The sequence below is a fragment of the Podarcis tiliguerta genome (assembly GCF_965153285.1).
Source record: "Podarcis tiliguerta genome assembly, chromosome: 3".
NCBI classification, from domain to species: Eukaryota; Metazoa; Chordata; class Lepidosauria; order Squamata; family Lacertidae; genus Podarcis; species Podarcis tiliguerta.
The window spans coordinates 68,746,188-68,765,822 of NC_139536.1; the positions used below are offsets into that span (position 1 = coordinate 68,746,188).

At 39.8% G+C, this 19,635-nt stretch overlaps 1 protein-coding gene across 2 annotated transcripts in view; it reads left to right on the forward strand.

Annotated features, from left to right (window-relative positions):
- Window positions 1–19,635, forward strand: part of LAMA4 (laminin subunit alpha 4) — a 73,065-nt gene that overhangs the window by 45,991 nt on the left and 7,439 nt on the right. For both annotated transcript variants that reach the window (XR_014509609.1, XM_083433663.1), the window contains exons 16-32: window positions 472–585; window positions 1,485–1,670; window positions 3,017–3,156; window positions 5,087–5,260; window positions 5,861–6,003; window positions 7,285–7,447; window positions 7,662–7,789; window positions 8,559–8,730; window positions 9,249–9,380; window positions 9,983–10,125; window positions 11,329–11,467; window positions 13,028–13,165; window positions 14,425–14,558; window positions 15,557–15,718; window positions 17,612–17,765; window positions 18,831–19,024; window positions 19,235–19,424. Coding sequence is in view for 1 of the 2 variants with exons in the window: in XM_083433663.1 (XP_083289789.1) it covers window positions 472–585; window positions 1,485–1,670; window positions 3,017–3,156; window positions 5,087–5,260; window positions 5,861–6,003; window positions 7,285–7,447; window positions 7,662–7,789; window positions 8,559–8,730; window positions 9,249–9,380; window positions 9,983–10,125; window positions 11,329–11,467; window positions 13,028–13,165; window positions 14,425–14,558; window positions 15,557–15,718; window positions 17,612–17,765; window positions 18,831–19,024; window positions 19,235–19,424 (2,606 nt within the window). In the remaining variant the exon portion in view is untranslated. The remainder of the gene's footprint in view (window positions 1–471; window positions 586–1,484; window positions 1,671–3,016; window positions 3,157–5,086; window positions 5,261–5,860; window positions 6,004–7,284; window positions 7,448–7,661; window positions 7,790–8,558; window positions 8,731–9,248; window positions 9,381–9,982; window positions 10,126–11,328; window positions 11,468–13,027; window positions 13,166–14,424; window positions 14,559–15,556; window positions 15,719–17,611; window positions 17,766–18,830; window positions 19,025–19,234; window positions 19,425–19,635) is intronic.

Here is a 19,635-nt window from a genome sequence, read left to right on the forward strand (position 1 = left end):
ACTAGATGTAGACTGTTTACAATGATAAGCCACAGTGAACATTGAGCTTGCATGCTTCCACATCCTATTCTGGAATTGCCACAAGAAAGAGTTTAGAAACTTTGCTGCCTTTTAAGACTAACCACAGCTTGTGGTGACATCCAAATTTGGGCAAACTGTGGTTAGTCATGAACTGTGGTTAATTGGGAAAAGCTGACTTCAAACCATGGGTTATGAACCTCACTTGTTTTCACTAACCATAGTTAAAATTACCACAGGGATTGGATATAGCACTAAAACTGTGGTTAATCTAAAATGAAAGCAGAAGCGTTTGATCTCATTGTCAAAGCTGCACTGGAAGAGGGGAGGAAGGAAACCACATGAGGCTTATTGGGGTTCATCCTGATAACATGATTTAGCACATGTGTGAACTGGGTCTTGAGTCCTCCATAGTGGTAAAACTGTTCCTTACATTTTATTTCTCCTTTACAGATTATTTAGCTGTTGCTGACGCAGGTCGCCGTGTTAATGGAACTGTTGCCAGAAAGAATAATTGGAAAAGCTATTTGCTGAAAGTCATTTCAAAAATACAGATGTCAGAACAAGGTCAGGAGATAAATACTGAAAAATTTAATCTTGTGAAACTGATTGAAGAAGAAATTTATACTAAAAATCCCCCTAGCGATTATGTCAGGAAGGATTCAAATCAAAATCCTACTTTTGCTGATTCCTTTTAATAGTTGAATCACAAAATTGCCTTCAGATTTGTTGTGTTTGTTGGATCTTCTCCATAAAGGGAATTGTTAATTCTATTTACAATTAATTTTGGCAATCTCTGCAATGTTCAAAAGGGTTAAGCATGGTGCAAGGCTGCCAAGTTACCTAGATAATAAAATACATTTTAGTGCCCATGCAGAAATACCTCTGAATGCCTACATAGCAAATAGTTGGCATAAGTTATTTAGAACAAACTGAAAATCACATATAATGTAGCAAAACATCTCTGCCCATCCTGACTCACACCTCTGTTTTCAGTGTGTGTAAGTGTCTGCAAGGGGAGACAGAGTTGTATCCTATGGTAGCTTTGCCGTAATAGAAAGTATAGAAAAATAGGAAGTTGCCTTGAACTGAACTTGAACTTGTTGTCAGTATTGGCTGACAGCAGCTTTGTAGGATTTCAGGCAGGGGGTCACTCCCAGCCCTTGCTGGAGAAACACGGGGGACCTCTTGCATGCAAATCAGAACATCTAACACCACTAAAATATTTTCCCTTGGGTGAATTGAGGCAGCCAATTTTGGCCATTTCTCTCCTTGCTACTGCATCCCTCTCTACTATATCTTGTTCTGTTCTTGGTTTCCCCACCCCAACCTCCACCCCAGTCCTCAGGTTCAAATTTTTAGTGATTTCTTACTATAGAGAATTCCCCCCTCCCTCTGTCATTACAGTGTATCTATCCTATCTATTGGCTATTAAGAGTTGTTTTTTGCTTTTGTTCTTTTAACAGATAATGCAAGACAACGTCTGAACCAGTTGAAAGTCCTTACAGATCAAGCTCTAGATACTGCTGCAGCAGTAACACAGACTACTAGTCCAATGGCTGAGAATGTGAGCAAATGGTCCCAAGACCTGAAGAACTTTAAGCCTGAAAGAGCAGCCTATGAACGTGCCACAGTCACAACAAGGGATACAGGTACGGTGATGGGAAACACTAGTATGCAGAATGGGTACCAAAATTGGTGGGATCTCGGGGGGCTGTACCCTCCCAACCCCACCAGGTTTTTTTGGGGGGGAGGTAGCGAAGAGAAAAGAGAAGAGAGGTCCGGAGGGTGGCAACACAAGCACAGGCCTTCTCTGTAGTGGCTCCCCAGCTGTGGAATGCTCTTCCCAGGGAAGTTCGCCTGGCGCCTTCATTATACAACTTTAGGCGCCAGGCATCCAACACCCTTTTAGAATGTGGCTTGGGGGGTGGTATTGGGTTATTGCTTTTGGTTTGGTTTTAAATGTTGTGGTCTTGTTGTGAACCACCCTGAGACCTCTGGGTATAGGGCGGTGTATAAGTTGAATTATTATTATTGTTGTTGTTGTTGTTGTTATAATAAAATAATTGGACCCTGCAGTGGGAAATGCCCAGCACCCTGATGGGACGCAAATCACCCCCTCTCTGTTCATGAGATTTCATATCTGCCTCTGTGTGTGCACAATGAGAGGTTGTGGAGTGGCTTGAAGGCTCAGCCAAGGGTGAATGTTGACTCAGATCAAGAAACATAGGCAGTTTATTATAGCACTAGCAGAAGAAGCACTACAGTAAAAATGTCCTTTAGAAAACATGTTTAGTTCTTTTCTTACATTTATATCTCACTTTGCCCCTTCATGCATTTCTCACAGAAATGCAAGTACATCATTGTTATCCAGTCATTTCTATGGGACTGTGGCATATTTCATTTTGGATCCAAATTGCTGTAGTTTTATTGGATTTTAGAATTACTTTAAATATTGTTACTGTCTGAGAGCATGAACTATTTTCATGCTTCTTAGGGATAAAATGGCAGCTACAAAAATAATGTATAAATTGTTATAATGGACAAATCTTGCTTGTAGCAAAGAATAAAGAGCCACTGCTATATAATATTATTCATATATAGATAGGTTACAAACACCTCAGGTTACAAACACTTCGGGTTACAGACTCTGCTAACCCGGAAGTAGTGCCTCGGGTTAAGAACTTTACCTCAGGATGAGAACAGAAATCATGTGCCAGCAATGTGGCGGCAGTGCGAGGCCCCATTAGCTAAAGTGATACCTCAGATTAAGAACGGTTTCAGGTTAAGAATGGACCTCCGGAACAAATTAAGTTCATAATGAGAGGTACCACTGTATAGATATAGCAGTGCTTCTTCTTCACTCCTTGCTGCAAGTAAGATTTTCTTGTGTTTATGAGTTCAAGGTTAGAAAATGTACACAGAAGAAGCTTTTAATTTTTCACAGAATGGAATCATTACTTTCTTCCCCACCCTCTTCTTTCCTTTTCCATGACAGTGAAGAGTCTCACAGAAGTTGTCCCCCAGCTGCTAGATAAGCTGCGGACAGTGGAACAGAAGTGGCCCGCAAACAATGTCTCCGCCAGCATTCAAAGGGTCAGGGAGCTCATTGCACAGACAAGGAGTGTAGCCAACAAGGTAAAGAGGCTGCTGGAAACTTTATGTGTTCAAATAATATAGTAGGTTATTTATTACAACATCTCCTAAATTTAAACTTGGTGTTCAGTTATATCATCTAAGCTGGATGACCCTTGGCAATATAGCAACTGTTAACAGTCTGAATGGTAGGTAAAAGGTAAAGGTAAAAGACCCCTGAATGGTTAAGTCCAGTCAAAGGCGACTACGGGGTTGCGGCACTCATCTTGCTTTCAGACTGAGGGAGCCAGCCTTTGTCCACAGACAGCCTTCCGGGTCATGTGGCCAGCATGACTAAATCACTTCTGGTGCAACGGGACATCGTGACAGAAACCAGAGCACACAGAAATGCCATTTACCTTCCTTCCACAGTGATACCTATTTATCTACTTGCACTGGTGTGCTTTTGAACTGCTAGGTTGGCAGGAGCTAGGACAGAGCAACGGGAGCTCACCCCGTTGCGGGAATTCAAACCACCAACCTTCTGATCAGCAAACCTAAGAGGCTCAGTGGTTTAGGCTACAGCGCCACCCGCATCCCTCCTGAATGGTAGAATAGCATTGGTACTGTAGTTGGTACTATAGTATGCTAATGTTTACTGCCACGAACTCTAGGAGACCTCCAGGATGCCCAGAGCTGGAGGGCACCTGGAGACTATTGCCCTCATGTGATTCTTATTGGTTTCCCATGGCATCTGGTTGACCACTTTGGAAAAACAGGATGCTGGACCACATCGACCTTTGATCTGGTTTAGTGGGGCCTTTCTTGCGTTCCAACTTCATGACAAATTATTTGTGTGTGTGTGTGTAGGTGTAGGGTCATATTTGACTAAGTCATACTCAAAGTTAGACCCACTGAAATTAATGGACATGACTAACTATTAATTTCAATGGGTTTACTCTGAGTATGAGTTTGCCAAATGGGTCTAAAGCTTTTCTGTTGCACCTTTATCAGAGAGGAAAGAGTGGCAATGTTGAAAAAAAATGTTTTCAAAAAGACATTTAAATCTGCAGATTGAAACCCACCACAGTGCTTTCCATCCACTTTTATTTGTTTAAGGATTTGTGTCCCACATATAAATTAAGGATTTATATTCAGGATTTATATGTGCAGCTAACAAGACAAAAAAAATGCTGCATGGTATACATTAAAATGAATTCTGATGAATAAATGAATACTTTGGGGTGGGTGTCCTCACATTCATTATAGTCTTACACTAATGCAGCTCCACTGCATATATTTTACACCTGAAGTACATGAGTGTGAGACCAAAATGCAGCCCTCTTATATTCAAAGCAAAATACTAATTGCTTTTAATAATATAAATGGCACTGGATTTTTATTTATTTTTTTCATTTTAGAAAATTTCACAGGGCTGGATATCCAGACTTCTCACGAACAAAATTTTGCTAATAAATACCCAGTTTCCCTTGATTTCTCTTTCTTACTTCTGCACCCCCCAGGAAAGCTAATCCAGATGGTTGGGGGGCCTTCCAGAACAAATGAGACATGGTGCTGGGGGCTGCAGGAAGAATAGGGAGTCAGTGAAAATTGCTTTCTCTCCCCCACCCCCTTCCATATGCAGGCGGTCTACTGGATTGCAGTCCTATCTACAAACAGAAGACCTTTCATTCATGGAAAACCATGTCTGGATCCATCCCATAGTTTATTAATCTTCTCAAATACTTTTTTACACCTCTGACTGTGGAATAGTGCATTAAAATGAATTAATGAATGATTTACATTTTCTAGTTTATTTTAGTTGTTAATCTCTCCCCACACCCTCAAAACACATGAGCCAACAAACCAGATGCAGTTCATTAACTATGTATCATGCTGTTATAAGGTGTAACTGTTGCCAGTGATTTTTGCAAACTGTCCATAATCTATGTCTCTAAGGTAAGCATAAAATCTAGCACATTTTATCTTCTAGGTTCAAGTTTCAATGTCATTTGACGGTCAATCTGCTGTTGAAGTCAATCCTCAAACAAACATGGAAGACTTAAAGGCTTTCACATCTTTGAGTTTATACATGATGCTTCATAAGGACAATGCAGAGCGGAAAACACCTCAGGATCAGTTTATTCTGTATCTAGGAAATAAAAATGTAAGCATCATTTAATTGTTCTCATAGAAAATGCACTGTTTTATGAATGGTGTGATTTAGGATTTTCATAAGTATGGTTCTATTTTTTAATGAGATTTTCATAGCAGCACGGACAAAATTATTGATTTTTCAAACATCCTGTGAACAGATTCTCTTTCCATATTCTTCATTGCGCTCTCCAGTCTCTTCAAATAGCAAATTACATCATCTACTATGGTGTGATACTGAGCTTCCACATTTCCAATCAACTCTCCACAGACATTGAATATATTGAAGAAATGACTCCACTTTAGCTTTTAAGGTTCACATTCAATGAGCAGTAGATTGCTTGCAGTATATACATTAAGTGCTCCAGTTAAAAGATAAAGAGTGCTTATTTGCCTATTGACTGTAAGAGTTTGTGGTTTTCCTAGCCAACAATAATGGCCTCCCTTGTGCCCCCAGAAATCTTGTAGTCACATTCTTGTAGTAACAAAAGATGTCCTAAAGGCTGCATTACAAATTCATAATAGACAGCTCTGAATACTATGCTGAACCAAATGTGTTGTCTGTAGCATATCTTGAAACCATTGTGACTCTCTATTTTCATTCCTTCTCTAGACAAAAAATTACCTGGGCCTTGCAATTAAGAATGACAACTTAGTATACATTTATAATTTGGGTAGCGGTGATGTGGAGATACCGCTAGACTCCAAGCCAGTCAGCTCCTGGCCTGCCTACTTCAGCCTTGTTAAAATAGAGAGGTAATATGATCTTGATCTGCTACATGTTTAATGTGGTTGGATGGGTTGAATAGAATGGAGATGAAATGGGAAACATTGTTTTAAAAAAACTTACATTGTGGAGTAATGCTTAAAGGTGTTAATTGTACCTTTTGAACAAACTGATAAGATGGCAATCACCCCTTAATTATCATCAGCACTTACTGCTTTGGTACAACAGTCCCCAGGGGAGGAGAAAGAATGTAAGTTTGGAAAAGTTTCCATTCCTTTTTCTGATCACCACACATGCTAAAAAGTGGGGGAAAACATTCATCCTGATTTGCTTGCGGCTTGCATAAGCACCTTCCCTTTAATTCATTCATTCATCCAATACTTTTCAATGCATCACCATTACCAGTCCTAGCCTGGCCTGATCTTAAAATACGTTCCAAAGAGATTGAAGTCTTGTTTGCATAAACCAGATTCAGACTTTAACTTATGTTTGTTAACATAGTTTGCTACATCCACAACCCACTATCCCAAGATTACACCCCTTGTCTATATGTACATCATAGGTGAGGGTGCTAACCACCTTGCGTCAATGAGAGATTACTTATGTTCCTTTATGAAATTGTGCCCAGAGATGATGACCAATCTACTATTGTATTTCATCATCTATGGAAATAAATAAATGGCAGTACAGTCATACCTCACGTTACGTCCCTTCAGGTTGCATGTTTTCGTCTTGTGTCCTGCGGCAACCCGGAAGTACCGGAATGGGTTACTTCCAAGTTTCGCCGCATGCACAGAAGTGCTAAATCATGCTTTGTGCATGCGCAGAAGCACCAAATTGCACCGCACACCTGTGCAGGCGCGGTGCTTTGAGTTGCAGGCTTTTCACTTTATGGACGGGCTTCCGGAACTAATCCTGTCCACTGTAGTTAAAACCACCAATCTCACTGCAGATTGCTTCTTTCTTTTTTTGTCTCATAAGCAGCTTGGAGGTTGAACTGGGTTTTAGGCTTACTCATAATATCTGAGAGGAAGACCACTTCTGAATATTCTTAAATGATTTTTCTACCTATAGAACTACAGCTCTTCATTTCCAAAGAAACAAAATTGAACAAGAACATGATCTAGAATCTGTAGTTTAGTTCTTCCTTTCGAAGTCTAGAATTTCAGACAACTGTTGCTTTTGCTGCTGATTTCAAAAATATTAACTTAAACTTTACTTTTTGTTTTTGATTGTTTAACAAGTCCTTTGTAATTCAACTAGCGAATATGACCTGGGGTCCAATTTCTCACCCTACTCTTCTTCAATAGGATTGGGAAGCATGGCAAAGTGTTTCTAACTGTACCAAGTCTTAGCAGCACAGCTGAGGAAAAGTTTATCAAAAAAGGAGAAGTCCCTGGTGATGATGCGCTGTTGAATCTGGAACCTAAAAATACAGTTTTCTATGTTGGTGGAGTGCCTCCAGATTTTAAGGTAAGCAGAACAGGATGGAGTAATTATTAAGTTGGCACCTTTATCTTGGAAATACCTTTGTAGACAGCTGGTTTGTAATGTATTAAACAAATAAGATTTTTATGTTGTCACCCAAGTCTACCCTACAAAAAGCCTTTTTACAGATGCAGATTGGCTCACTATCTCGTTTGGCATTGACTTGAACACAATCTATTTTGCTTCCTTCTCTCTACAGCTCCCTCCAAGCTTGGCTCTGCCTGGATTCACTGGCTGTTTGGAGCTTGCAACTCTGAATGATGATGTCATCAGTTTGTACAATTTCAAAAATATCTATAACGTCACTAAATCAGTACCCTGTGCCAGGTAGGGTGAACTGCATTCACTGTACTTCTCATGATGGAATGGATTTAGCTATATTGCATTTAGCCTAGTGGCCTGGTCACATGTGTATCTACTTGGCTTGAGTACGCATTGCAAGTTAGCAGGCATTAATGTATACCTCTCATCAGGCATTAGTTCAGTCGACATCACTTTCTGTCCAGCATTTCTGAGACCCCTGTCTATATAAATAGGAACATGGGCACCCACCTTATACTGAGTCAAACCATTGGTCCATCTTGCTCAGTAAGAGACTAGCAGAGGATATCCAGGGTTTCAGGCAGAGAACATTCCCACCCCTACCTGGAGGTGCTAGGGTAGAACTTGGGACCTTCTGCATGCAAACTGGATGCTCTGCCACTGAGCTACAGCCTTTCCTCAGATGATACCTGTACCATATTAGCCTTAGTTTACAAAAATAAAAAATAAAAATAAAAATCATATACAGCCCCTCATTTGATCATATTGATTTCTTAACTCCCTTGCACACTTCACACATTTGCAGATTAGTACAACAAAACGTGCAAGCAAAAATAATACAAACACTCCCAGTAAATTTTACATAAGGTAGCACTTTAAGTAAACAATTTTACTGAATAACAATGCCTTGGCATTGACTATATTTTGTTCAGGGCAACAACCTCGTTTCCAGAGTTCCTCTTTCAGTATTGCTTCCATAATGATCTTTCTAGGTTGGAGAATGTAGGCCTTCAGGCTTCTGATTTTTCTTTGCCTGTTTTCCTGTCCACCCTAGGAATAAGCTGGCCTTTACACAGAGCCGGGCTGTGAACTATTTCTTTGATGGCTCTGGCTATGCTTTGGTGAGGAATATTGAGAGAAGAGGGAGGTTTGGCTTGGTGACACGCTTTGATGTGGAAGTTCGGACACCAACAGATAATGGACTTCTCCTCCTGATGGTTAATGGAGTAAGTGAAATGAAAAGAAAAGAAAAATCCCTAAAAGTATTATTTTTCATTTTACTGATGCCTAATAATTCCTAGTTTCCAATAAAAATCATAGTAAGGTCATCCTTGGTCTTGGCATTTGTCTGGTAGACTCATAGAAAAACTAAAGGTTGAAGATATTAACATGCCTACAACCATTAGTTCCTCTGGCTGAGATGTCATCTAAGCAAAGAGAAACTTGTTTAAGAACATAAATAGATGGTTGTTGTGAGTAGAAAAGCACATCCACTTGTGCAAGATTGTCTCCTTCTATTGCAGCACCTACACCCAACAATATGCTGTTCCAAAAGGTGGTGAAGTGGACAGGAGAGGGTGTTGTAGCATAAAGGGAACTACGCTCATGCCTCACTTACAGCTATAAATTTAAAGTAATAGGCAGTTGTACCATATACTGACAAACAATTTGTGAAACCTTATAAATACCTGAAATACAAATCCTCTCAGATAAATCTCACTGGTTTTGTGTGTCTGTTGTGCAGAGTATGTTCTTCAGCCTAGAGATGCAGAATGGGTACCTGTATCTACAGTATGACTTTGGCTTCCCTGATGGCCCTATGATTCTCGACGATCATTTGAAGAAAGCTCTGATTAATGATGCAAAATTCCACGAGGTATATTGTTGTTGACTTTCTGAAATTTGCTTTTTTATTTTTTTAATAGTTAATGTGTCGTCTCAGTATTATTATCACTATAGTTATCTCCCTTAGGTGCTTTACACAGAAAGACAAGGTGTAATAATAAGAAATAAGTAAATAACTATAGATTATTGAGCAAAATAATGCAACATATTATATTAAGTATCAAAAACCTTTATTGAGTGGGAAATAACACAGTTTCCAAGAACAGGTTGAGGGAAGTGGCAACAAACTCTCTGAAAGAGATGGTGACAATGAAACTGCAAACTGAGTATGTCTTCTTAACTATAGTTGCCAGGTAAGAACTAAGTAAGAACTCTGAGCCTTGTTTCTTTAGAAATAGGATCTTCTGAACACAAAACATATGCTTTAACCACTGCCCCAATGGGCCCTCTCCAGTCCATCAAAGTTACTAAATATATCTGCAAAACAATTACAAATGAACAGTAAACAGATAATAAAGTGTCTTTCTCTATTTTAAAAGCTCTCTTATTTTACAAACTTTTAATGAATCTTTCTAAGCTGTAGTTATGTACTATATTTACTGTGGTTTTTAACACCCTTTTTTCGAATTTCAGATATCTGTTATATACCACAATTCCAAGAAAATGATCTTGTTGGTGGATAGGAGACATATCAGAAGTGTGGAAAATGAGAAGCAAAGCATGCCTTTTACTGATATCTATATAGGAGGGGCTCCTCCTGAGATTTTAAAATCTAGGTTGGTTTATAATCCACATTCAATCACCATTAAGGTTTCAGTAATTTCTCATTTTATATGTTGCAATGAATTTACTGCACCCACATTGCTAAATTAAAACATGTAACCCTGTGGGGGAAAGTTTTTATCCTATAGGACAAATTATATATGTAGGCATATTGTTTTGCAAACATTGTATATTTCATTATTTATTTAAAATATTTATACCCTGCCTTTTGGAGCAAGCCCTCACAAAGTGGTTTACAATTTGGAAAAAAGCAAGAAAGAATAAACCTAAGATATAGGAGCGCTATTAGCAGTGCTGTTTTCTAGAAAAAGAGGTGCCAGAACTCACCTTATTCTCTTAGAAGGGCAATGGTACCCACCTGAAAGGTGCCAGAACCCACCTGAGAGATGCTGTAACTGAGTTCCAGCTGAAAAAAACCCTGATTAAAAGCATATAAAATGGGCCAGCAATAAGACTACAAGAAAGCTTAGTAAAAAAAAAATAAGAATAATATTTGGGGTCTGTTAAAAGGCCACAAGAGGCAGGGCTCTGAAGATTTCAGGGAAAGGATTTCTGCAGGTATGGGACCACCACTGAAAATGCCCTGTCACTGAAACTTACCAGCCTGCTTGCCCTTAGTGAGAGGCCAGGCAAGTTCTTGCTGGCACCATCATAATAGGAACAATTGCTATTTCCAGATACATCACCGCAGCATTTAAGGCATGTTGATAGAGTAGGACTAGTGATTATCTTACTGCATTTCAGCCTTCATAGACTTCCGTAAGACAATGTTCTACAATGTTCCAATGAGTTTAACATGAGTTTGACAAAACTGCGGGAGGCAGTGGAAGACAGGAGTGCCTGGCATTCTCTGGTCCATGGGATCACAAAGAGTCAGACATGAGTAAACGACTAAACAACAACAACAGTGTTCCAATGTGGTGTATCTAACCAGCAAGATGTTCTCTGGCAGGAACTGAGATGAGAACGGAAAGGTGATTGGAGGGAGGGGAAAGTAATAAAAGTGCTCTCCCCTTTTGACCACCCTGCAAGTGGCAATGGACTACTCCCTGCATCAAACCACTGCTTACATCTCATACAGAACCTAGTAGAATGGACATTCCTCACACAATATTTCTGTACCTATGACTGTGCATGTTGTGGTTTTGTGTAAGTAGTTAACTGGTTCCCTCTGAATAAACATTGTGTCTTCACAGTAGTATGAGCTCACATCTAGCCACCGCCACAGGCTTTAGAGGCTGCATGAAAGGCTTCCAGTTCCAAAAGAAGGACTTCAACTTGTTAGAGGAACCAGGAACTCTAGGAATTGGCTATGGATGCCCAGAAGAATCACTTGTAAGTATGATACACAGATCTTCTGTTTGTGTTTTTCAACATTTATATATTCTGATATTTTCCCCTATCTCTACTGAGTTTTTCCTCAGTTTTTAAAGTGCAAAGCATTATTATTTTTCTCCCCATCTGCTTATGATACTTAGGGGGTAGGAACAGATGATGTTCTCCAAACAATACACACACACAAAATAAATTACATTCTTTTAGAGTACAGAAATGGAAATGTAGTGCTCCTTATGTTATGGAATGTGGAAAGTAAATTTGAATTTGAAAAAACCCCAGTGTGGTAGGCCTCCAACAGTATGCACGCACTAAGAAATCTGAAAGCTTAATAAATCTTTCTAGGCTTACTTCAGAAGACATATTTTAAACTAGCTTTTAATCTTCAGATTCGCATACTTGGCATAAACAAGTAAAGTACAAAAATGTATGATGCCAAACAGCAGAATTTCAGCTGCATAATTTTGATGAAACCAGAGGAGCCCCTTATGTAAAAATGTTTTGTGGCCTCAGAAAGGGAAGACACACAAACCATAAAGCAAAATACAAAACTGAACATAAATATGAGGGAAATTTCTCTCCATCAAGTAAAATTTCAGTCCCAAACAACTGACTTGTAGAATTATGAGTTGCATCTAATATTAGTCCCACACAGTGTAGACCCACTGAAATGAATGGACATGACTAACTAAGGTTCATTAATTTCAATAGGTCTAAGGCTAAGAAGTAAACCCTACACAAATCTAGAGTGGAGTCCCTAAGACGGTTGTATGTCTCCTTCCAGCAACTCCTGCAGCCAAGCTGGTGCCAAATATATTCTGCTTTCATTTGGACTACAACAGCAAGGCTGAGAGGGGGGTCTTGTCATTTGGGTGTCCCAGGACCGCCCTACTCACAGCTTAGGGAAGTCATTCTAGTGCTGCTAACACAGCAGTTTGACTTCATCCCCAGCGGCATGCTCCATTGTCTCTTGAGATGGGAGGATACCAGCAACAACCCTATGAGCAGGATTCAACTAATGAGTCCCAACAGCAGGTGCCCTGTGCAAGAACTAACACAATAGCCCTTAAAGGACCCAGCCTTCTCCGGTAGTCTTCTGGAGCCTTGGGCATTTTGCAATCAGAAAACAGCAGTGCCACATCCTGGGGGTGGGGCTGTCCTGCACTTGCAGGTTTATCTGAGAGTGCTTCTTGCGCTGGCATGTGTGGCCTTCCAGTTCTGCTTCGGAGCCCTTGCATTCATCCCTGACAATGGGGGATCTATTTCCAGGCCATAACACAGAGGTTCCAAGAGGGGTAGAGTATCATCCAAACAGTCCCTTTCTTCCACTTGAGACACAATTCATGAAGTACTGTTCAACAGCACTTAAAAGTGAGCTGTTCCCATGTAATAAGAGTTTGCAATATCCTGTAGCAATGACATATGAAGCACAGGGTTTACTGGACTTTTATGAACATGAAAACTTACCCACCTGTGGCTTGCATATTCTGTTTCTTCTATTATTATTATTTTTTAAAAAAAGATCTACAACTACCTCTCTTCTGTTTGTTTGGTGAGCAGATGTCCCGCAAAGCATATTTCAATGGAGAAAGCTACATTGCATCCAGCCAGAAAATCTCCCCCTTTAATGGATTTGAAGGTGGCTTTAATTTCCGAACTTTACAGCCTAATGGACTGCTCTTCTATTGTAGTGAAGGAGTAAGTAGAGTTTCCTCATTAAATATAATAAAAACCTGTGTTGTTTTTAAAGAAAATGTTATTTCTAAATAGCTTTGCCAGTAGATATATTTCAGGGCAGCCTATGGGCTGAATGGCAGTGACAATGACCCAGAGAAACTTGGTCAAAATAAAGTCCCATTGAGATTAGTGGAACATTATTCTTATTTCAGTGGACCTCAGTGCAACCAGCTTTTGCTAAATTGGGGCCAAAGTATTAAATTCTCCCTGAGACCTGACAGTAAGTGCAAATGTGAATGTCCTGTACATACAACCGTAGTTTAACTTTGGATGGAATTTATTTGTGGTCAGTAAATATCACCACTTTCAGACTTTTAAATGGTGGTGTTAAAAAGAAATAATCAGAGTGTGCATAGGTCTGAGCAACTGATGCTAAAAAATCAGCTGATCACCCAGAAGCCCAGTTCTCTGTGTGAATTTCTTTGAGTAACTTTTCACAACTTCCTGGAAACTACCTTGCACATTCAGATTCGGTTAGAAGATTTGGCATAATAGTTGTTCAAAGGGGAAATGGCACCAGTCCAGATGAATTTGTTTATTTTAAACATTTACATCGAGCTGCCTTTCCAAGGCAACTTACATAAAACGCAGGTTAAACAAGACATATCAAGCCATAATAAAAAAATATGCATCAACGAATTTACAGCAGTGGGTGACAAATCAGCTGCAAAAGGCACTCTGGAATAAATAGGTATTGCATCATTTATGAAGAAGCAGAGTAGAAAGTGCAATTTCAAACCCCCTCTGAAATGTCAATCCAGAGCCCTGGGACAATTGCATTAAAGGAGCCACTCCTTGTTGCAGAGGCGGCCCTTCTCCTACCAAAGGACCCTTTCTCTTCTGCCTAATTCTCAACATGGTACATCTCAACAGCAGTTGTGAATCTCTGAAAGACTGTTAGGGTGGGGGGAGTGTGAGCACATATGCAGAACTTTTATGTCCTTTTGGATCCCAGCCAAGAAAATGACCTCATTTCTCTCTCCACCCCACCCTCGCCATATTTTTTTAAAATGCTACGATAGGGAAAATGCTTAAGCACTTAGAGACAAAACAGGTGTGTTTACAACATGAGGTTTTTTAACCCCTCAATGCATTCACACACATCACATCCCGTCCATTTTGGTTCTATCTCAGTACGCTTACTTTGCTCAACTACATTACAAGAATTATTACTAACCGTTCCTTGACTTGTGGGTCTAATGTTTTTCTCTGTGTTTCAGTCAGATGTGTTCTCTATTTCCTTGGAGAAGGGAGCTGTTGTTTTAAATGCTAAAGGAGTCAAAGTTCAGGCAGGAGAAAGATCTTATAATGATGGCAAAGCCCATTTTGTCATTACATCCGCCTCACCAGAAAGGTAAAACTATTAAAAAAACTATTTTTGTTTCGATGCACATCTTATTACACTCACAGTTCATTACTCCACTTGGATATATTTATTATAACACAAAATGCACACTAATACATTCCACGCTAATATCTTCTTTAAGAAGGTCAGCATGGAATAGATGTATCCCAAAACTAGTAGGAACACCCCAGCTCAGCAGAAGAGTATTACAATATTTTTATTTAACACGATTAATAAAAAGCTCAGGTCCAGGGTACCGTTGGCCCTCCAGATGTTGCTGAACTATAACTCCCATGATCCCTGGACATATGCCCATGTTTGCCGAGCTGATAGGACTTGTAGTTCAGCAATATGTGGAGGCCCATAGGCACCTGAAATAGGTCAATATTCTGAATATGCAGCATAGGTTTTAAATGCCTGGTATATCTTTGCAACATTGAAACTGGCAAGATGCTGTGTGGCAGTCCTGCCATGTTAGATCTGTCTCCCTCCCACAACAGCAGCCCAGTGGTCACACTCAAAGATTGAAATATTGGTACAAAAGGAATGAGTGGGGGCATGGCATCTGCATGCTTCTTATTCAGCCATATCAAAACAATGTCACTCACATCCCTGCCACATGAAATATTGTAAAAACTCAATGGGTTTTCAGTTTCTGCATTTCCTTTGTCTGCGATGCTGCTGTAAGCATAGTGTTATAGTTAGGATTGCACTATGACAATGATTTACAGTGCAATCCTACCTATCTCTACTCAGAAGTAAGTCCAATTAAATTCAGCGAGGCTTGCTCCCAGGTATTGCAGTTAAGATGTGTGTGACTTCAGTATTTCCAGGGGTTTTACCGAGCTGCCTCTCATTTCTGAGCACACTCGTGGTTTGATGGTGCCACCTAGTGACTCGTTCATCAAGTTCAACATCACCGAAATGGCTACGTTGCTTGGGTAATATATATTATCACATGCTGAATTTAAAAGACTCCGTGTAAGATGCATTATTTTGTTCTGCAGACTTGAGCTTTTGGTAGATGAAGAAAAGAAAAGTGTAGATAATTCAGCATATGAAAGTGAGGAAAAGCCAGTGAGCACCAAGAAATTCTACTTTGGTGGATCTCCCATCACTACTGAGTTTGCCAACTTCACCGGGTGTATAAGCAATGCTTATTTCACAAGGCAAGTGCATTTCAACTTGTATATTTAGCTACTTGATGCATTTCTATACCACCGTTAATCCATCCTGGGGCAGTTTAAAACAAAAATAAAAGCAATTATAACACAATAATAACAAATTAAAACACCATACCATGAACCGCCAGTATTTCTCCAACATTTGAGTATGTCAATTACAGCTGGTCTCATAGCCTAGTATATTCTAATGGCCTGGATGATTCTATCAGGCCTATGATGACACTGAAACCCCATGACAGTGGTACCTCAGGTTAAGTACTTAATTCATTCCGGAGGTCCATACTTAACCTGAAATTGTTCTTAACCTGAAGCACCACTTTAGCTAATGGGGCCTCCTGCTGCTGCCACGCCGCTAGAGCACGATTTCTGTTCTCAACCTGAAGCAAAGTACTTAACCTGAGGTAATATTTCTGGCTTAGCGGAGTCTGTAACCTGAAGCGTATGTAACCTGAGATACCACTGTAATTAATACTCTATGTACCTCCAAGGCTAGAGAGTTGCATAAAAGAGAGTGCCACTACAAAAAACCTCCATGTCTTGCATCACAGTGAGCCAAGCTCATTGGTGGGATGTTGAAAAGGGGCACCCCTATAGATAGCAGCCCGGGCAAGCTGGTATAGAGATGTTCCTTCCACTATTTGGGTCTCGAACTCCTCCTGATGGGTATATGGTTATTCTTCATGTTATCAATTTTTTATGTGTCATGAAAAACATATTTTCTGCTTCAAATCTTTGGGAGACCTAATGGGCTGTCTTTTCCTGGGACTGCATTGGTTTTGTTTGTTTTGATACGCGTTGACTCCATGGTCGTGTGATATGTTGATATGTAGCATTTCCATGTAAGGGTATGTACTGCTCTGATAACTATTGAGTACAACCCCGGGGCATCATAGCTACAGAGGTGCAAAGAGCAGTTTCTGCCACAGAAGCTAAAGTAATGTCATCTGCTAAGAAACAAGATAAGAGAACAACAGTTACCCACTTGTTGTCAAACCTGCTTCAGATTCAATTACTGCCTTAAGGCAAAGGAGCAAGGATCTAGGACTGCCCTGTATACCCCATGCAAGGAGCCAGGAGCTGTGTTGCACGGAAGAGAGAAAAATCAGATTCACCTGTGTCAATGGCAGCTTCTGCTGCATAGGCTTTCTGAGGATGTGATCATGTCTTCTGATAATAGAATTTGGATCTTGATACATCTTTTGAGTAATAGGATAACTAAAACAGAATAAATGAACCTGTTTTTCCTGGCAATGTTTTCAGTGTTAATGTCATTGCTGAAACCAGGCTCAAAGGATTGAGCAGTTATCCTCTTAATATTGGCCATTTTACCTAATGCTGTGTTTAAATTGTTTGGTACCCACCAAGAGCCTTCTAGGATGGGACAGGATTTTAAAATGTAATGAGTGCATTAAAAAATATGCTGCTGAGATAAGCTGCTGGAATACTTCAATAAAGTCAATTGTTGATTGCCTGCAGTTTTAAAAGGTTAGCAAAGTCTCCGATCTACAACCATACACTCTTCTGTTTCTGCTTTTCCCTTGAGGATGAAAGGCGATCTAGATCGTATATCCCATTTATATTTCCATTTGCAGTCATTTACACACTAACAAACAGACATACAGCCACTCAGTTTGAAATATAATACAAAAATTATATGAATGATGCAGCTAAGCTTGGTTGTAAGTGCAGCAAAAAAAGTGGCAAAGGGCTGAGTTTCCATGAATCTATTCCATGAGCATTTAGTTCTTACTGACATGGAATTTTTTTAAATTTGTTTTAATTTGTTGTTTGTTTTTGAGGGAAGGAAGAAAATCCCTAAAGCACAATCATAGTGGATTGTTAGGAATAACAACTTTATCTTTTAAAAAACCCACACAGGTTGGATCAAGACGTTGAGGTGGAAGACTTCCAGCGGTATCCTGAGAAAATCCAAGCATCCTTATATGGATGTCCTGTTGAATCTCCTCCTGCTGCCCTTTTCCATAAGAAAAGAAAAAATTCCTCCAAACCCAAAGGAAGCCAAAAGAAAAGGGTGAGCTGCTCCAGACTTACAACTGCTCATGGTGCTTTCATACCAGGGATGGAGTGGGCAGGACCCAAGTTCCCTTCAACACTGGCTCTCAATAATGTCTTGGAAGGAACAAAGACTTTGAACACCACTGAATGTTGGATTTGCAAAATACTAGTTAGTTTAGGGGAAAGTATTGGTGTCCCCAAACTGTAGCCTGCGGACCACCAGAGGTCTGCATGCTTCATTCAGCTGGTCCACAGCATGTCTGTGAAGAAAGGCAAGCAGAGCAGCTGTAGAACCTGGCAGTCTGGTCTATCCTGAAGGTGACCAGGGCAAAACAGAAGTGAGAAGGGGAAGAGGCACTTGAAAGGGGTGGAGAGGATTAGCAGCACAAAAGACAGAGCAGCAAGAAGAAAAAGGCAGCAACTTGAAAGGAGTGGAAAGGGTTCTATGGAATTCAAATTGTTATACAATTTGTAAGAAATAAAAGAAGCATTAAAATGCAATTAAAAATCATATAGCATCTAGCACAACACATTACAATTGCTACAACAGGCAGAAAAATCATCAGCAATTTTCCAATGGCCCAAAGAGAAAAAAGTTTGGTGTAGTTATACTTATCAACTGGTGTAGTTGATAAGTATAAAGGTTGCTCGGTTTTCTGGGGATGAGCCTGTGTATTCCTGTTCTCAGTGCCAAATCTGGAGTGGGGTATGTGACCTTGACTCTTTCCCTTTAAGGAAAAGAAATCGAGGAACCCATCAAATGTGATGGACTGCAGATCTGTTTTGTCTGCTGCAATCATATATAAAGAAGGGCTGGGATATAATTTTAATAGCAAAGGGAAAACATGGGTGAGGGCAGCTGGAGTCTTTCCACATCCTGTAGTCTCTCTCTCCAAGGGCTTTAAATAAATAGGTAGCTGTTTTTACCATGGGTCTGTGCAATTTTTATTAGAGCTGATGTATATTAGCACTACAATGAAGATTAGAGCTGACCATCTGAAGTAACATCTAGAAGTAGACAGAAGATTTGCCAACTCTGTAGCAACTTTGTTTGTTTGTTTGTTTGTTTGTTTGTTTGAAGGTTGGAAAAGACAACATAGCAGCCTCACACTTTTCAGCAAACATTAAAAGAAAAGGTCAAGAAGAGATTGCTCAAGGGGACCCACATTGTCACTTCCTCCGCAGCCCCAAAGCAACTGAGCATGCATATCTGTTTGGAGGAACAGCAAATAGCCGGCAAGAATTTGATTACTTACCAAAGGATTTCAATGAAAGGTACAGTCAGCTAAACATACACTTGTAATATTACAAATAAATGCCAATAAGCATTTTTACAAAACTGAAGGAATAAAAACTAATCTAACTAAAGTAATTTTTGACATTTCACAACTATTTTTCCCTGTAAGCATATTCCCATCAAGTTGTGCAAGGCAGGTGGTTCACCAATTTCCGTTCACATATTAAAGTGCCGCTTTTGTTTGACAGATCTCAGCTATCCATTAGCCTGAAGACTCACTCATCCCATGGAATGATCTTCTATGTCTCTGATCAAGAGGAGAAAAATTTCATGGCCCTTTTTATTGCCCACGGCCGTCTGGTTTTTATGTTCAACAGTGACTACCGGAAATTAAGAATTAGAAGCCAGGAGAAGTACAATGATGACCAATGGCACAATGTAAGCGGGAAAAGAAAAGATCATGATGTGCTTTAGAAAAGTGCTATTCCCAAAAAAGCATAAAATCTGTCTGTCAAAATTGGGGGTTCATTTGGGATTTATTGCAATAAAATACCGTATTTTTCACACCAGATCACAAGACGCACAAGAAAAAAAATATTCTGAATCTCAGAAGCCAGAACAGCAAGAGTGATCACTGCACAGTGAAAGC